This window comes from Oncorhynchus keta, chromosome 25 (assembly GCF_023373465.1).
Source record: "Oncorhynchus keta strain PuntledgeMale-10-30-2019 chromosome 25, Oket_V2, whole genome shotgun sequence".
NCBI classification, from domain to species: domain Eukaryota; kingdom Metazoa; phylum Chordata; class Actinopteri; order Salmoniformes; family Salmonidae; genus Oncorhynchus; species Oncorhynchus keta.
In genome coordinates this window covers 48,336,583-48,356,948 of record NC_068445.1, presented here as the reverse complement: position 1 = coordinate 48,356,948, position 20,366 = coordinate 48,336,583, and the positions used below count along the sequence as shown (strand labels likewise).

Below are 20,366 nucleotides of genomic sequence, written 5' to 3'. Positions count from 1 at the left end.
CAGTCAAACTGACACTGCCTCCCAGTCAAACTGACACTGCCTCCCAGTCAAACTGACCACTGCCTCCCAGTCAAACTACCACTGCCTCCCAGTCAAACTACCACTGCCTCCCAGTCAAACTACCACTGCCTCCCAGTCAAACTACCACTGCCTCCCAGTCAAACTACCACTGCCTCCCAGTCAAACTACCACTGCCTCCCAGTCAAACTACCACTGCCTCCCAGTCAAACTACCACTGCCTCCCAGTCAAACTACCACTGCCTCCCAGTCAACTACCACTGCCTCCCAGTCAAACTACTGCCTCCCAGTCAAACCACTGCCTCCCAGTCAAACTACCACTGCCTCCCAGTCAAACTACCACTGCCTCCCAGTCAAACTACCACTGCCTCCCAGTCAAACTACCACTGCCTCCCAGTCAAACTACCACTGCCTCCCAGTCAAACTACCACTGCCTCCCAGTCAAACTACCACTGCCTCCCAGTCAAACTACCACTGCCTCCCAGTCAAACTACCACTGCCTCCCAGTCAAACTACCACTGCCTCCCAGTCAAACTACCACTGCCTCCCAGTCAAACTACCACTGCCTCCCAGTCAAACTACCACTGCCTCCCAGTCAAACTACCACTGCCTCCCAGTCAAACTACCACTGCCTCCCAGTCAAACTACCACTGCCTCCCAGTCAAACTACCACTGCCTCCCAGTCAAACTACCACTGCCTCCCAGTCAAACTACCACTGCCTCCCAGTCAAACTACCACTGCCTCCCAGTCAAACTACCACTGCCTCCCAGTCAAACTACCACTGCCTCCCAGTCAAACTACCACTGCCTCCCAGTCAAACTACCACTGCCTCCCAGTCAAACTACCACTGCCTCCCAGTCAAACTACCACTGCCTCCCAGTCAAACTACCACTGCCTCCCAGTCAAACTACCACTGCCTCCCAGTCAAACTGCCTCCCAGTCAAACTACCACTGCCTCCCAGTCAAACTACCACTGCCTCCCCAGTCAAACTACCACTGCCTCCCAGTCAAACTACCACTGCCTCCCAGTCAAACTACCACTGCCTCCCAGTCAAACTACCACTGCCTCCCAGTCAAACTACCACTGCCTCCCAGTCAAACTACCACTGCCTCCCAGTCAAACTACCACTGCCTCCCAGTCAAACTACCACTGCCTCCCAGTCACCACTGCCTCCCAGTCAAACTACCACTGCCTCCCAGTCAAAACCACTGCCTCCCAGTCAAACTACCACTGCCTCCCAGTCAAACTACCACTGCCTCCCAGTCAAACTACCACTGCCTCCCAGTCAAACTACCACTGCCTCCCAGTCAAACTACCACTGCCTCCCAGTCAAACTACCACTGCCTCCCAGTCAAACTACCACTGCCTCCCAGTCAAACTACCACTGCCTCCCAGTCAAACTACCACTGCCTCCCAGTCAAACTACCACTGCCTCCCAGTCAAACTACCACTGCCTCCCAGTCAAACTACCACTGCCTCCCAGTCAAACTACCACTGCCTCCCAGTCAAACTACCACTGCCTCCCAGTCAAACTACCACTGCCTCCCAGTCAAACTACCACTGCCTCCCAGTCAAAGTCTACCACTGCCTCCCAGTCAAACTACCACTGCCTCCCAGTCAAACTACCACTGCCTCGTCAAACTACCACTGCCTCCCAGTCAAACTCACTGCCTCCCAGTCAAACTACCACTGCCTCCCAGTCAAACTACCACTGCCTCCCAGTCAAACTACCACTGCCTCCCAGTCAAACTACCACTGCCTCCCAGTCAAACTACCACTGCCTCCCAGTCAAACTACCACTGCCTCCCAGTCAAACTACCACTGCCTCCCAGTCAAACTACCACTGCCTCCCAGTCAAACTACCACTGCCTCCCAGTCAAACTACCACTGCCTCCCAGTCAAACTACCACTGCCTCCCAGTCAAACTACCACTGCCTCCCAGTCAAACTACCACTGCCTCCCAGTCAAACTACCACTGCCTCCCAGTCAAACTACCACTGCCTCCCAGTCAAACTACCACTGCCTCCCAGTCAAACTGACACTGCCTCCCAGTCAAACTACCACTGCCTCCCAGTCAAACTACCACTGCCTCCCAGTCAAACTACCACTGCCTCCCAGTCAAACTACCACTGCCTCCCAGTCAAACTACCACTGCCTCCCAGTCAAACTGACACTGCCTCCCAGTCAAACTACCACTGCCTCCCAGTCAAACTACCACTGCCTCCCAGTCAAACTACCACTGCCTCCCAGTCAAACTACCACTGCCTCCCAGTCAAACTACCACTGCCTCCCAGTCAAACTACCACTGCCTCCCAGTCAAACTACCACTGCCTCCCAGTCAAAAATACGGCACCAAACATCTTAGATGGAAAATTGCGCAATGAGGACCTCCTCGGCAAAAGCAAACATTTATTAAAAATGTCTTGATTTACCTTAGACTCATTCAAACTATTTTAAGGAAGTGTGTCCTGGATATGTTGTTGCTACGACGTCTCAAGAGGGACAAACGATAATATTGCCGCTAAGGTGTTTTTCAGTGATGCGAGGCACAGACATTCCCTTCGTCTAGCCGAGTTCTGCTAGGAGCAAAACCCAATTTGAGTCACCTTAAACTTGGGAGGCTCGGGGCATAAATCATCGCTAACACGTTTCACCTGGAGCGATAACAGAATCCCGTCAACATTTACATACCTCACCCTTCTGGAACAGATCCCTCACCAAGGACAGCGAATCACAGCTCTTCGCAGTCCTCCATGCCGCAAGATAGGGTAGGAAAAACAGGCTGGGTCTCTCACTCCTTGGTTGGCTGCTATTTGTGGAGGCGGGACCAGTGGGGTGTCCCGGGGTGTTGGGGGCAGGCCTAGGGTTAAGGGCTGGGGTGGGGGTAGAGGCGGAGAAGGGCGTGGCTGGTCTCTGGTGGTACCACTTCCGACACTGGGTGTCTGAGAGTCTCGTGATGCATTCTGGGAGCTGGGCCTTGGAGCGGGTGGTGGCGGTCGTTTCTCGGACTGCGGGGAGGGTGAAGGAGGGGAGGAGGCTGACGTTACAGGGGAGGGGCCCATTAGGGGGTGTGGTTCTCACAGCCAATTGGGTCAGCAGCTCAGAGATCTGAAACAGGGGTGTATTCATTAGATTCCTCTGCAAAACGTTTTGCAATAGAAACTATACGGTTTACTCCAGGAACCAAACTGAAGCAAACGATGTGAAACAAAGCGGGACCAACGCGGATGTTTCCATTAGAAACTCATGTTGCTTTCATTGAAAAACATTTTCCATTTGGAGTAAACCGTTTATATTGGAAACGTTTTGCACCAGACCAAACGTTTTGGCAACGGAATTGACTAATGAATACACCCCAGGGTTGTTTTCATTAGTGGAAACCTCAGTGAAACGTTTTGCAACGGAAAACAATGTTTGGTCCCTGCTGAATTACACCCCAGGAGGACGGAACACGTAAACCCCGGACTGTTTTACTGTCTCAACATCTGACAGACAACTCCTGTATAGGTTAACATCAGCTAACCAACCACACGATACGATATAGCAAGCGGATGCCCGACTGCAGTCGAAGACGTGGCACACAAATATTGTTTAACGCAATACAAAGCCTGCTCACCTAGTCAAGCAGGAACTTGACAATTGTTTCATGCCGCGTGATGATTTGCCCTCATTTTTTAAATATATATTTTTTTTATCTTCCCGAGTTTCCAGTTGAATAAATGACATTGACATAATTCCATGGTTACCTACCTTAATCCCGTAAGAATCTCTGTGTTCTCGCCTTCTCTTCCTCCGTCGGTTTCCCATGATTCATCTCAGTAGTGACTCGGCAGAACATTTAAAAACATCGCATACAGTAAACCCACTGACTCTGCTAACGGTCCTGGAGGTGATGTCATAATTACAACAGGAAGCGTCCTTTCTGACGTAATAGTGACCTGGAGTGACGACGTCCTTTGGGATCAGAAACGGGCCAGTTGATTCTGGTCAGTCTATTCATCGACCTAGACTAGTGGATACATTACAGTGACCGATACTTTAACAATTACAGAGGACAAAAAAAATTCTAGCTAACTATCAGTCACTACACAATCCTGAAATAATTTCACTATCACTCACTACACAATAGAAATCTAACCAAAACTTCAAAAATAAATCATCACAACAGAAATGATCATTCACTTCACAACCCTTAATGATCCATACCATGTTTTACTGAGACAGAAACAGTGGAAACGACAAGGAGAGTAACCACAGATTTAAAATATATTTATTCTCGTCGACGAGTCACCAACTGTACACTAGTTACATATCTGTAGTATTCACAGCACACAGGCTATATAGCTATACACTGAGTGTACAAAACATTAAGGACACCTGCTCTTTCCATGACAGACTGACCAGGTGAATCCAGGTGAAAGCTAATATCCCTTATTGATGTCACTAAATCAGTGTAGATGAGGGGGAGGAGATGGGTTAAAGAAAGATTTTTAATCATTCAGAGGGTGAATGGGGCAACACAAAATATTGAAGTGCCTTTGAACAGGGTATGGTAGTGGGTGCCAGGCGCACCTGTTTGTGTCAAGAACTGCAACGCTGCTGGGTTTTTCACACTCAACAGTTTCCTGTGTGTATCAAGAATGGTCCACCACCCAAAGGACATCCAGACAACTTCACACAACTGTGGGAAGCGTTGGGGTCAACATGGACCAGCATCCCTGTGGAACGCTTTCGACACCTTGTAGAGTCAACATGGGGCCAGCATCCCTGTGGAACGCTTTAGACACCTTGTAGAGTCAACATGGGGCCAGCATCCCTGTGGAACGCTTTAGACACCTTGTAGAGTCAACATGGGGCCAGCATCCCTGTGGAACGCTTTAGACACCTTGTAGAGTCAACATGGGGCCAGCATCCCTGTGGAACGCTTTGGACACCTTGTAGAGTCAGTCCACGTCCCAGTGAATTGAGGCTGTTCTGAGGGCAAAAGTAAGTGCAGCTCAATATGAGGAAGGTGATCCTAATGTTTTGTACACTCAGTTCATTCTTTATAGGTCTATATACACACACATATATACACACCACTGGTCAAAAGTCTTAGAACACCTACTCATTCAAGGGGTTTTATTTTATTTTTACTATTTTCTACATTGTAGAATAATAGTGAAGACATCAAAACTATGAAATAACACTTAGAATCACGTAGTAACCAAAAATAAGTGTTAAACAAATCTGAATATATTTTAATATTTGAGATTCTTCAAAATAGCCACCCTTTGCCTTGATGACAGCTTTGCACACTCTTGGCACCGTTGCGCCACTTGGGAGGCCCCAGCCAGTTAATAAAATGGACTACTTTAAAATTGAGATAGCATGGGCAGCACTATTGAGGCGGTCACAGACCTCCATTTCTCTCTCAGGAAACAATGTCGTACTGCTTCCTCGACTCGTCTACAGTCGCTGACTTTAGCATTACCCATCAAACACGCCCAACAAGTCCTTGTCTTTATGTGACTCTATTCAACCTACAGGTAACTACTAAAATAATGGGAACACTGGAGTAAATTAGGGAAACAAAGTATATTGAAAGCAGGTGCTTCCACACAGGCGTGGTTCCTGAGTAAAATTCAGTAATTAACATCCCATCATGCTTAGGGTCACGTATACAAATTTTGGGTGGGCCATTAGTTTCATGCCCTGTGGATGGCAGTGGTCACTGAATGGTTTGATGAGCATGAAAACGATGTAAACCACATGCCATGGCCGTCTCAGTCACCAGATCTCAACCCAGTTGAACACTACTGGGAGATTCAGATCTCAACCCAATTGAACACTACTGGGAGATTCAGATCTCAACCCAATTGAACACTACTGGGAGATTCAGATCTCAACCCAATTGAACACTACTGGGAGATTCAGATCTCAACCCAATTGAACACTACTGGGAGATTCAGATCTCAACCCAATTGAACACTACTGGGAGATTCAGATCTCAACCCAATTGAACACTACTGGGAGATTCAGATCTCAACCCAATTGAACACTACTGGGAGATTCAGATCTCAACCCAATTGAACACTACTGGGAGATTCAGATCTCAACCCAGTTGAACACTACTGGGAGATTCAGATCTCAACCCAATTGAACACTACTGGGAGATTCAGATCTCAACCCAATTGAACACTACTGGGAGATTCAGATCTCAACCCAATTGAACACTACTGGGAGATTCAGATCTCAACCCAGTTGAACACTACTGGGAGATTCAGATCTCAACCCAGTTGAACACTACTGGGAGAGAGTTTCTGGGAGATCTCAACCCAGTTGAACACTACTGGGAGATTCAGATCTCAACCCAGTTGAACACTACTGGGAGATTCAGATCTCAACCCAGTTGAACACTACTGGGAGATTCAGATCTCAACCCAGTTGAACACTACTGGGAGATTCAGATCTCAACCCAATTGAACACTACTGGGAGATTCAGATCTCAACCCAGTTGAACACTACTGGGAGATTCAGATCTCAACCCAATTGAACACTACTGGGAGATTCAGATCTCAACCCAGTTGAACACTACTGGGAGATTCAGATCTCAACCCAATTGAACACTACTGGGAGATTCAGATCTCAACCCAGTTGAACACTACTGGGAGATTCAGATCTCAACCCAGTTGAACACTACTGGGAGATTCAGATCTCAACCCAATTGAACACTACTGGGAGATTCAGATCTCAACCCAATTGAACACTACTGGGAGATTCAGATCTCAACCCAATTGAACACTACTGGGAGATTCAGATCTCAACCCAATTGAACACTACTGGGAGATTCAGATCTCAACCCAGTTGAACACTACTGGGAGATTCAGGAGCGACACCAGAGACAGAGTTTTTCACCACCATCAACAAAAAAACACAAAATGATGGAATTTCTCGTGGAAGAATGGCGTCTCATCCCTCCAATAGAGTTCCAGACACTTGTAGAATTCATGCCAAGATGGACTGAAGCTGTTCTGATTGGTGGAGGCCCAACGCCCTATTGAGACACTATATATTGGTGTTTCCTTTACTTTGGCAGCTCTCCAAGTCTCTCAGGTACTGTGCATGCATGTCTTTGTAACAAGGTTTCAAGGGGCTCGGCATGTCACAGCCCAGTGTTTAGATTCATGGTAGATGTAGTTTTAGGGGGCTCAGCATGCCCAGTGTTTAGATAGATTATATTAGCCCTACAGTACACCATCACACGTCTCACTCCTTCTCTCACGTCTCACTCCTCTCACGTCTCACGTCTCACTCCTTCTCTCACGTCTCACTCCTTCTCTCACGTCTCACTCCTTCTCTCACGTCTCACTCACGTTGTGTTTATCAGGCCTTTATTCACTTCACTCACAGGCCTCAAGGTAAAGGGTGTGTGTGTGAGTGAGAGAGGGTTGGGAGGTGTGTGTGAGAGAGAGGTTTGGGAGGTGTGTGTGTGTGTGTGTGAGAGAGGGTTTGGAGGTGTGTATGAGTGAGAGGGTTGGGAGGTGTGTATGAGTGAGAGGGTTGGGAGGTGTGTGTGAGTGGGGGTTTGTGGGTGGCGAGTCTGGGTGTGAGGATGACGTTTGGCTGTGTAGGGAGACCAGGCCTCAGCAGGAAGCCCTCTCACATGTTGAAGCTCTCTCCACAGCCGCAGGTGCCCTTGATGTTGGGGTTGTTGAAGACAAACTCACTGGACAGCTTGGACTCCACGAAGTCCATCTCAGTCCCCAGCAGAGTGAGCTGGGCCTTCTTCTCTATAAATACACGGACACCTGCAGGAGAGGACTAATAATTATTAGGGCTGTCGAAGTTAATGCGTGACGTTAAATGTAAAATAATTTCCTAATCTTTTCCTCAAAGACCTTTTTAAATGCAACACAACACACTCTGCTGTCCCGAGGTTTCCGTCAGGAAAATGTGTCTGCCGGACATTATGCCCAGCAGCATTTTAAAATGTACCCATGATGCATTGGGCGAGTAAGCGGATTAGGGCGTCCACTAACGGTGCTCAGAATGACAGATCACCTTTCGAATATGGTAATTTATATTAAACAGAACATTCAAGTCAAGGACGCAACAAGATCCTCCTTCTTAATAATATAATAATAATAATAATAATAATAATAATCTTAACCGATGATGATGATGCACTTTGAACACGTTAGAATAAGTGCCCACATTCACTTTTCTCCAGCCAACGAGACGAGTAACGGACAGCAAAAATCACTAGCCAATGTAAATCTACCGTCTGCCAGAGTAGAAAAGTGAACCTATTCTATTGGTCAGCTTGTTGAGAAAGAAACGGCCTATTCTCAAACAGACTCTGGGACAGTTGTGGGACGACAGATCCCTAATTCATACAACCAGCAGGCCTAGGCTACATTTTGTAAAACATTATTTTAAAGCAGTGTCTGACACAACAGATCAGAACGTTAATCTTAAAACGTAGCTGAACGATTTATTCACATTATAAGCAAAACAGGACATTCGGAAAGTACTCAGAGCCATGGCTTTTTTCTAAAATGGATTAAATTGTAACCCCCCAAAAAAACAATCTACACACTATATGACAAAGCAAAAAAAAACATTCTCTGCAGATCCTCTCAAGCTCTGTCAGGTTGGATGGGGAGCGTCGCTGCACAGCTATTTTCAGGTCTCTCCAGAGATGTTCGATCAGGTTCTAACTGGGCTACTCAAGGACATTCAGAGACTTGTCCCGAAGCCACTCCTGCGTTGTCTCAGCTGTGTGCTTAGGGTCGTTGCCCTGTTGGAAGGTGAACCGTCACCCCAGTCTGAGGTCCTGAGTGCTCTGGAGCAGGTTTTCATCAAAGATCTCCCTGTACTTTGCTCCGTTCATCTTTCCCTCGATCCTGACTAGTCTGACGCTGAAAAACATCCCCACTGAGGAGTGGCTTCCGTCTGGCCACTCTACCATAAAGGCCTGATTGGTTGAGTGCTGCAGAGATGGTTTTCCTTCTGGAAGATTCTCCCATCTCCACAGAGGAACACTAGAGCTCTGTCAGAGTGACCATGGGGTTCTTGGTCACCTCCCTGACCAAGGCCCTTCTCCCCAGATTACTCAGTTTGTTCAGGCCGCCAGCTCTAGGAAGAGTCTGGATGGTTCCAAACTTCTTAAATTTAAGAATGATGGAGGCCACTGTGTTCTTGGGGACCTTCAATATTGCAGAAATGTGTTGGTACCCTTCCCCAGATCTGAGCCTCGACACAATCCTGTCTCGGAGCTCTACGGACAATTCATTAGACGTCATGGCTTAGTTTTTGCTGACATGCACTGTCAACTGTGGGACCTTTATATAGTCAGGTGTGTGCCTTTCCAAATCATGTCCAAATAATTGAATTTACCACAGGTGAACTCCAATCAATTTGTAGAAACAACAAGGATGATCAATGGAAACAGGATGCACCTGAGCTCAATCTCCAGTCTCATAGCAAAGGGTCTGAATGCAAATAAGGCATCTGTATTTTATTTAATACATATGAACATTTCTAGAAACTTGTTTTCGGTTTGTCACTATGGGGCATTGTGATGTCACTATGGGGTATTGTGATGTCACTATGGGGTATTGTGATGTCACTATGGGGTATTGTGATGTCACTATGGGGTATTGTGATGTCACTATGGGGTATTGTGATGTCACTATGGGGTATTGTGTAGATTGATGAGTTAAAAAGCAAATGAGTCTGATGCAACAGATAAGAATGGTTACCTTCAAATGTTGCTGAACTCATTTCTTCACATTTCAAGCGCAGAATTGTACCATCTAAATCGCTGTGGAATATTTTCAATAGCATTTACATTTTAATTTTTTTAACAGATGTTAGAAGCTGGTGATAAAAAAAAAACACAGCTTCAAACTGTTTGTTTTTGTTGCTATTTAGAGACGGTGAAATGATTCCCTACACGACTCAGGGCTTGTTTTCTCTCAAACTAAAATTGAACAAACAATGAATCATTTCCTGGTTGCAAAGATTCTACGAGTGATTTCCAAAGCCAGAACAGCATTCCCATTTTGACAGATTCCACTCCGGTGGGAGAAATCAATAGGTTACTATTCCAGACAATGACAACACTGAGTAACACTAATATATCTGCAGTAATTGTGGAATAATAAAGATTCTGAAATTACAACGTAAAAACCCTAAACAATCCCATGTGTAGCACCTTAACGTCAAAGAACATTGATCAGAGGCCCACGGCAACATTGATCAGAGGGAGCAGAGGCCCACGGCAACATTGATCAGAGGGAGCAGAGGCCCACGGCAACATTGATCAGAGGGAGCAGAGGCCCACGGCAACATTGATCAGAGGGAGCAGAGGCCCACGGCAACATTGATCAGAGGGAGCAGAGGCCCACGGCAACATTGATCAGAGGGAGCAGAGGCCCACGGCAACATTGATCAGAGGGAGCAGAGGCCCACGGCAACATTGATCAGAGGGAGCAGAGGCCCACGGCAACATTGATCAGAGGGAGCAGAGGTCCACGGCAACATTGATCAGAGGGAGCAGAGGTCCACGGCAACATTGGAGCATTAAACAGCTGGGTGTTTATGGTGAAAATGTATTTTAAAAAAACATAATACAGATGATTCTGTTTCCATCCCTTATAATCAAAGCCTAGTTCGTCTGTAACTCAATACACTGCTTTTTAAAAAGGAAAAATATTTTACAGCAACATTAGGAGACATTGTAACATTACAGTAAAACCACAACAGTATTTTACAGCAATAATAATAAATCACTTATCACGTTAAGGAGAACATTTCAAGTCGCTCTGGATAAGAGCGTCTGCTAAATGACTTAAATGTAAATAATGTTGAGGATTTCATTTAGATTGTAGATTAAATAAAAACATCTGACAAGATGAGGATAACTCAACAACATTCATGGTTTTCCAAAGTGGTCTAACGAGGATGCAACTCTAAATATTAAGATAACGTTGGGATAATGTCACTTAGGATAACGTTGGGACAATGTCATTTAGGATAACGTTGGGATAATGTCATTTAGGATAACGTTGGGATAATGTCATTTAGGATAATGGTGTTTGCTCACCGTCCTGCAGCACCTCCTCGTCAGCCTGATCTTTCTGCTTGGTGAAGTCCAGAGTGTAGGTCATACCGTTACAGCCCCTGGTCCTCACACCCACCTTCAGACCAATCTGGAACACAACCATCATTATACCACTACCCATAACCCCTCACACCCACCTTCAGACCAATCTGGAACACAAACACCATTATACCACTACCCATAACCCCTCACACCCACCTTCAGACCAATCTGGAACACAAACACCATTATACCACTACCCGTAACCCCTCACACCCACCTTCAGACCAATCTAGACACAACACAACCATCATTATACCACTACCCATAACCCCTCACACCCACCTTCAGACCAATCTGGAACACAAACACCATTATACCACTACCCGTAACCCCTCACACCCACCTTCAGACCAATCTGGAACACAAACACCATTATACCACTACCCATAACCCCTCACACCCACCTTCAGACCAATCTAGACACAACCATCATTATACCACTACCCATAACCCCTCACACCCACCTTCAGACCAATCTGGAACACAACCACCATTATACCACTACCCATAACCCCTCACACCCACCTTCAGACCAATCTAGACACAACACAACCATCATTATACCACTACCCATAACCCCTCACACCCACCTTCAGACCAATCTGGAACACAACCATCATTATACCACTACCCATAACCCCTCACACCCACCTTCAGACCAATCTGGAACACAACCATCATTATACCACTACCCATAACCCCTCACACCCACCTTCAGACCAATCTGGAACACAAACACCATTATACCACTACCCATAACCCCTCACACCCACCTTCAGACCAATCTGGAACACAAACACCATTATACCACTACCCATAACCCCTCACACCCACCTTCAGACCAATCTGGAACACAAACACCATTATACCACTACCCGTAACCCCTCACACCCACCTTCAGACCAATCTAGACACAACACAACCATCATTATACCACTACCCATAACCCCTCACACCCACCTTCAGACCAATCTGGAACACAACCATCATTATACCACTACCCGTAACCCCTCACACCCACCTTCAGACCAATCTAGACACAACACAACCACCATTATACCACTACCCATAACCCCTCACACCCAACTTCAGACCACTACCCATAACACCACCTTCAGACCAATCTGGACACAGCACTAGGCCCAGAACAAAAGCATGCTCTAAAAAAGATTCCTGGGTTAGGTTGGAGGGATACTCACGTATTCTGGTTTATCCTCGAGTAAGTTCCTGATCCTATTCACAGCAGATGGGGTCTGGAGAGAGAGAGACCAGAGGGGTTGACGACACAGTCCATTACAGTATCATACACAAATCTTCCTACGGCAACTCTAGGAATCTCTGATACCAGATATAAATATGGCTAATCTGAGACTTCAACTCCTTGCGTCCCATTGTAGTATAGCCACAACACTGTCACAAACACAAATATAAAATTTCATTGATTTTACTGACTTACAGTTCATAAGGAAATCAGTCAATTTAAATCAATAAATTGGGTCCTAATCTATGGATTTGACATGACTGGGAATACAGATATGACTCTGTTGGTCACAGATACCTTAAATAAAAGTAGGGTCGTGGATCAGAAAACCAGTCAGTATCTGGTGTGACCATTTGCCTCATGCAGCGCGACACATCCCCTTCACACAGAGGGCCTTGCATTATCATTCCGAAACATGAGGTGATGGCGGTGGCTGAATGGCACGTCAATGGGCCTCAGGACCTCGTCACGGTATCTCCGTGCATTCAAATGGCCTTCGATGAAATGTAATCGTGTTGGTTGTCCGTAGCTTATGCCTTCCCATACCATAACCCCACCACAATGGGCCACTCTGTTCACAACGTTGACATCAGCAAACCACTCGCCCACATGATGCCATACACATCATCTGCCATCATCCCAGTCCAGTTGAAACCGGGATTCATCTGTAAAGAGCACACTTCTCCAGCGTGCCAGTGGCCATCGAAGGTGAGCATTTGACCACTGAAGCCGGTTACGACACCGAACTGCAGTCAGGTCAAGACCCCGCTGAGGACGATGAGCTTCCCTGAGGTTCTACAAAGTTTTTGAAGAAATTCTTTGGTTGTTTCATCAGCTGTCTAGGTGGCTGGTCTCTGATGATCCCGCAGGTGAAGAAGCCTAGATGCGGAGGTCCTGGGTTGGCGTGGTTACACGTGGTCTATGGTAGTGAGGCCAGTTGGACGTACTGCCAAATTCTCAAAAACTACATTGGAGGTGGCTTATGGTAGAGAATTGAACATTTTCTGGCAACAATTCTGGCAAGGCCAATTGCACACCTACCTCGAAACTTGAGACATATGTGGCATTGTGTTGTGAAAAAAAATGACGTCCCTAGCACAAGGTGCACCTGTGTAATGATCATGCCGTTCAATCAGCTTCTTGATATGCCACACCTGTCAGGTGGATGGATTATCTTGGCGAAGGAGAAACGCTCACTAACAGGGATGGAAACACATTTGTCCACAACATTTGAGAGAAATAAGCTTTTTGTTGTTATGGAACATTTCTGGGATCTTTTTATTTCAGCTCCATGAAACCAAAACTTGACAAGATATTTTTGTTCACTATAATAGTATATATAGTAGGTCTATAACATTAACACCAAAACACACCTAATTTCTAATGACATTTTAGGATGGTTAGCTGGAGCAGAATAGTCACATTTTCCTTCTCAAGCGCCCAAAACTCTGAGCGGACACCACTAGGCAGAACATACGCGTTGATTGAAACAAAATACAATTAAAGGCTACTAGTTTAAAACCATCTAGGAAATGGAAGTTATTTAAGAAGACCTAAACACATATTCCCATGAAATGGATTGAGGTCAGAAGATTGACACGGAGATTCAGGTGGGATGTTTTACCAGTAAAATGTAAAGAACGAGTAGGCATGATGAGTGGTGGCCTATTTTGGAAATTAGGTAGCCTGTGACTAACTTGGTGTTTGATGGTATTACAAATAGAAAATGTTATTGAGACAATGTGTAGCATAGGCAGACATTGCAATTTGAATATGCATTTAAAATGCATATTCTATAACAATAGGGTATTCAATTGGCTACATCTCTCGCGACAAACTCAGATAATCGTGACATTTAAATTACTTGGTCACCTAACAGCTCTACACCAAATAGGTAATACAGGTTTGCATCCCTATGAGCTCATATAATCACAAATCCATTCTAAGTTGTTAATGTTTTGTCCCATAACCATGTTGTCACAACAGCAGTTTGGGTCAACTCGACAGAGGGACTGGGCTGTCCAACAGCAACTACAGTGAGCTGAGCTACTTTATCACAACGCCACAGAGGCCTTAATCTCCAAAACCCCGTGCCTGCAGACAGTTGATGTTAACAAGCTGGTTAACATTTCATGTAAGAAACTGTGCTGCTCCCTTCTCATCGGGCCCGGAAGTAGCTTTCTGTGTCATTGGACATGAGTGACAAAACGTCCTTTAGGTAGCTACTGTAGCTATAGATGAAAACTAGTGTATTCCTAGTCACTTGCTCGCTCGCTAGAGATATTAGCTATGTTACCTAGTTAAAACACAGTTCTCAAATCACCACCACACTCACTCATTTTTGAAAAACCTCAATCCGAAATGAAGGCAAGGATTTAGCGGATTAAACAGCACGTAGTGTGAGCGGACAGGAGCTCCGAAACTATTAAAAACGACATTTCAGCACCAAAACAATAGCGGGCAAAACTTTGGGTGCTGAAATCAGTAGTTTGTTTATATATATATATATATAAAACAGTAATCATTTTGTGACGTCGGAGCTCCAGTCCGTTCACACCAGTCGGTCATCAACTCCATTGTAAATCGTTGAGTTTAATCGGCTTGGATTATGAGCATTTAATTGACACATGACGAGTGCCACCAAAAACGACGACATAAACTATATTACATGACAGCCAGCTCGCTTTCTGTAACTTCGGAGTAAACGGTCTTTAACAATATTCACCGACACTTAAGTGTTTGGAGAGGAAAATAATATAATATGTTATAAACACTTACCAGCGTTAAAGCCGCTCTAGTGGCTAATATCTTTCTTTTACTGACTGCTCGGACGGTCGCCCTAGCCACCATGGAGGCAGACATGACTGAACCACAGATGGGAACAATGACTCAGATAGTTCACTGGTTGTATAAATGTGACGTATCCGGTGGGCGTTTCCACCCACTACCAAATATGGTAGTGAGAGATTTGTACATCGTTACAACACTGTATTTTTTTTTTTTTTTTACATAATATGACATTTGTATTGTCTTTATTCTTTTGAAACGTCTGTATGTTTACTGTTAATTTTTATTGTTTATTTCACTTTTGTATATTATCTACTTCACTTGCTTTGACAATGTTAACACATGTTTCCCATGCCAATAAAGCTCCTTGAATTTAATTGGAAGCCCACTGGCACGCAGTGGGAGAAGATGAAACGAGATGGATTTTGGTCCGATATTTTCTCGTCGATTAAACATTTAAATTCAATACAGTTCTATTCAACAACAAAAAAAACTAGATTCTGTTATTAAAAGAGTGGACACATTTTTTCAGACTTTGCCTTTTGCAAAGGTTGTACAAAATCGCGCTGTTTAGGAGTGGAAAGGTAAATTGAGTTACTGAGCACTTCACAGAGTAGGCGTTCTCTAACGGAAATATGTAGACAGTTACAAGAATGCGCCACTAGCAGTGCTTGGCTCTGCCAACTATGACTCAAATTATACTATATCAAACTGTGGTCTATCTTGGTTTACTTATAAAAATCTTTATTTAAACCCTTTTAGCTACAGAACATATTTATGTAAACGAACATGAAAACACCGGTGTGCGCATGAGCGGGAAACAGCCAACCCTGCGGTTTAGCAAACGGATCCACAATAGGTTGATTTATTGAATGACAGGCGCTTGAGCCAATAGAAATCCAATGAGGTTTACGCCACTGTATGACACCTTCAAAAAATGTGTTCAACGCAACAATTAAGTTCATTAGGCAGGCTAGATCACGGAGTTATATAATAATATAATAAGAACTTGATACGGAGTCCAATAATACCTTGAAAACAACGGAACGGGCAGGTAATCTACTCACGCCTGCCCTAATACCGTCTATATGCGGGTTGGCAGAGTTTCTAAACCCAGAGGCGCAGCATAGCGAGACTTTCGGGAACATTGGCAAAACAAACAGCCAGACCAACCCAGGGTTTGAGAAGTCAACGGGGGAAGTGGACAATTCTTCATTAATTTTCTCGAAATCTAAAGGAACCTCCTAGATTTGAGACCATGTTTTAGTTAAGTCAACGTCTTACGTTACTCCAGCATCGTGAGTGAGACAAACTGACAGCCTGCACATGCGCAGTTCGGAGCGAGACGACCGTTAGTCAACGTCGCCATGTCTTCGCCTTCAACTGTCAGTTTGTCCCTTTCACGAGGTTTGAGTAAAAATACTTGTTCAATTACTTAAAAACATTGGCTCAAATCTAGATTGTGCCTTTTTAGATTTCAAGAAAATGTAAAACAATTAAATATTTTTTTTTTTACTTCTCTGGTCTGAAACAGACCAGGTTTGACAAATCAATGAGCGAAGTAAAAAAATATTTCATTGTTTTACATTTTCTTGAAATCTAAAAAGGCACAATCCAGATTTGATGCAATGTCTTAAGTAGTTGAACAAGTAATTCACGGAGATGTTGCTCCTCTGGGTTTAGAAACTCTGTGCTAGCCAGGGTTGCCAGGTCAAGCAAACATTTCTAGCACATTAACCATTGAAACCTTCCCAAAAGACCTGAACTCGCCCAAAGAGAGGAGTTGCCACATCTATACAATAAACTCCTTTTCCCCATAACGTTATCGAGCCAGTTAAGGACGATCATGGTAACTTGTAACGTCGTTAGAAGCAACAAAAAATCGGGTTTCCTTAAAATAATAATTGCAAGCTATGACATATGTAGGCCGTCATAGTAAATAAGAATTTGATTTTAACTGACTTGCCTAGGTGAAATAAATAAAGGTGAAATAAAACAAAAATGTAAAGTAATTTAAATGTGACAAGATAATAGTCCCTTAACTCGCCAGATCATTTTCCATTAAATGAATATCGATTTTACCCTCTTGACTGCTATGATTAAGGAATAAGGCACAAGGGGATATGTTATATGGCCAATACGCCACCGCTAAGGGTTGTTCTTAATCTCGACGCAACGCGGAGTGCCTGGATACAGCCGTTAGCGGTGGTAGGTTGGCCATATACCGCAAAACCCCCGGGGGATGGGGTGGTAATTTCAATCACTGAATTAAATGTTTAAATGTGTGTGGACCGAATATGTTTGTCAACAACAGCCAGTATTTATTTTTTAGACTTAATTTGACCTGTAGCCTAATCTGACTGTTACATCAATCTATTGATAATAACACAAGACTACAACAAACTGGAGTTACAGGCTATCTATTGATAATAACACAAGACTACAACAGGCTATCTATTGATAATAACACAAGACTACAACAGGCTATCTATTGATAATAACACAAGACTACAACAGGCTATCTATTGATAATAACACAAGACTACAACAGGCTATCTATTGATAATAACACAAGACTACAACAACCTGGAGTTACAGGCTATCTATTGATAATAACACAAGACTACAACAGGCTATCTATTGATAATAACACAAGACTACAACAGGCTATCTGATAATAACACAAGACTACAACAGGCTATCTATTGATAATAACACAAGACTACAACCACCTGGAGTTACAGGCTATCTATTGATAATAACACAAGACTACAACAACCTGGAGTTACAGGCTATCGATTGATAATAACACAAGACTACAACAACCTGGAGTTACAGGCTATCTATTGATAATAACACAAGACTACAACAGGCTATCTATTGATAATAACACAACAACAACCTGGAGTTACAGGCTATCTATTGATAATAACACAAGACTACAACAACCTGGAGTTACAGGCTATCTATTGATAATAACACAAGACTACAACAGGCTATCTATTGATAATAACACAACAACAACCTGGAGTTACAGGCTATCTATTGATAATAACACAAGACTACAACAACCTGGAGTTACAGGCTATCTATTGATAATAACACAAGACTACAACCACCTGGAGTTACAGGCTATCTATTGATAATAACACAACAACAACCTGGAGATACAGGATATCTATTGATAATAACAAGACTACAACAACCTGGAGTTACAGGCTATCTATTGATAATAACACAAGACTACAACAGGCTATCTATTGATAATAACACAAGACTACAACCACCTGGAGTTACAGGCTATCTATTGATAATAACACAACAACAACCTGGAGTTACAGGCTATCTATTGATAATAACACAAGACTACAACCACCTGGAGTTACAGGCTATCTATTTAATCTGTTTGCCAGCTCCAGGTAGGCTACACAAGTGGCACAAATGGATTTGCAATCACTCCAGTGATCCTAATTTCAACATATTTATTGTATCAAATGGTAGCTGACAATGGCATATATATTAATATCTTCATATCTTTGGATGAGTGAAAAAAATGTTTCGCTTGTCAGATAATCAAGTTAAAGATATGTAACTTTTTTTTTTTTAAATCATCCCTGTATAATTAGTTTCGCATCTTATGCTGTAGCCAAATGGTAAGAAAAATGCATCATACAGGGATGATTTCTGTATTTTGAAAGTTTCATATCTTGAAAACATGTTGGGACAATGTCAACAATGGACTTAATGAAGCAAATACCAAAAATATGTTTTTTTGGGGGGTGGAAGTTTCCATTTAACGTAATGTTATCTTCTAAACTTCAACAGGTAGAAAAATACATATCTGAAAAATATACGGTAACATCTTCAGGACATTAAATGAATGGCATGTTTCCTCTTTTTTTGTTTTGTTTTTGTAAAAGAAAGTTTATTTATAAAGCAGGTCTCAGAACACTAGCATCCCAGACCAGAGTGGACAGAATCTGACGTCACAGCTACCAGGCCCACCAATCAGAGGCACTGTGGCCACAAAAAGGCAACATAAACACACGTTTCCCGGTTTCCCCCTTTTACCACCAATCCCTGCACCAATCCCTGCACCCCGAACCCAAAATCAACCCTCAACCCAAACCCCTGATCATAAAAGACAAGTGGTTCGGTATATATACACAATATGGTGTCACCAGCTATAGACAAGGTTGTCATTTAATGTTTTACCATATTGCTTATATATATATATATATATCCAGTCCTCTCAGATCGACACACATTGGGGTTGGCTACTAGTAACCCAATACAGGACCATATATTCTGCACCCTATGGTGTGTTTAGAGGGAGCAGGCAGAAGCAATATGGAATTCATCTTTAGCTACCATGTTTGGAGACTCTGGCATGAAGGAGACAATTTAATACAAACTGTCCATTATTATCTAAAGAACCCACCTGTTTCAGGGCCGTTCATCCACCTCTGAATACAGATTCACCTCTTTTCACGCACGCGCACAGAGACGAGCAGACAAACACACACAGTCACACAGCCCGGCTCAAACTGGATTTGCCGAGACAAAGCGGAAGAGAGGGGGTGTTTGGGAGGACATCATTGCACGAGACAAATCTAACAAATAAATCACTTTTAAAATAACATTAAAAAATAAAAATCAACTTAGAGGAGGAGGAGGAGGAGGAGGAGCATGCAAAATGGCTTTTCAGTTAAAACACAATACAACGCTTTAAAAAGTTCCTCTGAGGCAGGAGGGGTAGTTAAAACATAAAATACCCTCTATGTCCCATATGACACCCTTTATAGTGCACTACTTATGACCAGGGCTCTGGTCAAACGTAAAGCCCTGGTCATAAGTAGTGCACTATATAAGGATTAGGGTGCCATTTGGGAGACAGGCACTCAGGCTCTGCCACCATCAACTGGGGTTCCATGTCAGGGTTCCAACGGGTAGGGTTCTGAGTTCCGGATGTTCTAGGTTCAGGCTGGTGCACTGGAGGTCAGACCTCAGAGGGAGTAGAGTAGAACCCGGAGGTTTGGGGCTAGAGCTGCCTCTCTCTCTCCCCATCTCCTCAGTCCACTGGGGTCCTTCTGGGACCAGACAGACCCATGTGTCTGCTGGCTAGACTGCCTGGAACACATGTGGA

General features: G+C 44.0%; 2 protein-coding genes and 2 long non-coding RNA genes across 7 annotated transcripts in view; all 4 read right to left on the bottom strand.

Moving 5' to 3' along the window:
• The window catches only part of LOC127911875 (uncharacterized), a 46,785-nt gene extending 42,851 nt beyond the window's left edge, over positions 1-3,934 (bottom strand). The window contains exons 1-2 of one of the 3 annotated variants that reach the window (XM_052479811.1): positions 3,771-3,934; positions 2,712-3,128 (exon numbers count right to left, since the gene is read on the bottom strand). In XM_052479811.1, coding sequence (XP_052335771.1) covers positions 2,712-3,128; positions 3,771-3,827 — 474 coding nt within the window. In that variant the 5' untranslated portion in view covers positions 3,828-3,934. The remainder of the gene's footprint in view (positions 1-2,711; positions 3,129-3,770) is intronic. The other 2 variants (XM_052479810.1, XM_052479809.1) reach the window with 2 other exon arrangements.
• Positions 3,935-4,272: 338 nt separating this feature from the next.
• Positions 4,273-6,310, bottom strand: LOC127911874 (uncharacterized). The gene is made up of 2 exons (XR_008079740.1): positions 4,906-6,310; positions 4,273-4,856 (listed from the first exon to the last, which is right to left on the bottom strand). It is a non-coding gene; the product is annotated as an uncharacterized LOC127911874 (long non-coding RNA).
• A 23-nt stretch (positions 6,311-6,333) lies between these two features.
• Positions 6,334-15,368, bottom strand: LOC118379733 (iron-sulfur cluster assembly 1 homolog, mitochondrial). The gene is made up of 4 exons (XM_035766747.2): positions 15,212-15,368; positions 12,372-12,425; positions 11,113-11,218; positions 6,334-7,810 (listed from the first exon to the last, which is right to left on the bottom strand). Exons 1-4 carry the CDS (start codon positions 15,293-15,295, stop codon positions 7,662-7,664), a joined length of 393 nt encoding a protein of 130 aa, XP_035622640.1. The 5' UTR covers positions 15,296-15,368; the 3' UTR covers positions 6,334-7,661.
• Positions 11,257-11,840, bottom strand: LOC127911873 (uncharacterized). Of its 2 annotated transcripts, none has more exons than XR_008079738.1 (3): positions 11,824-11,840; positions 11,516-11,576; positions 11,257-11,328 (listed from the first exon to the last, which is right to left on the bottom strand). It is a non-coding gene; the product is annotated as an uncharacterized LOC127911873 (long non-coding RNA). The 2 variants fall into 2 exon arrangements; XR_008079739.1 differs by lacking the exon at positions 11,824-11,840 and adding an exon at positions 11,763-11,779.
• Positions 15,369-20,366: the final 4,998 nt, after the last annotated feature.

Coding starts and splice junctions, on each gene's coding strand:
- LOC118379733 (XM_035766747.2), bottom strand. CDS start 15,295: ATGTCTGCCTCCATGGTGGCTAGGGCGACCGTCCGAGCAGTCAGTAAA. Junction 11,219..12,371: donor TCGAGGATAAACCAGAATAC/GTGAGTATCCCT, acceptor GTTGTGTTCCAG/ATTGGTCTGAAGGTGGGTGT. Junction 7,811..11,112: donor CGAGGAGGTGCTGCAGGACG/GTGAGCAAACAC, acceptor CCTCTCCTGCAG/GTGTCCGTGTATTTATAGAG.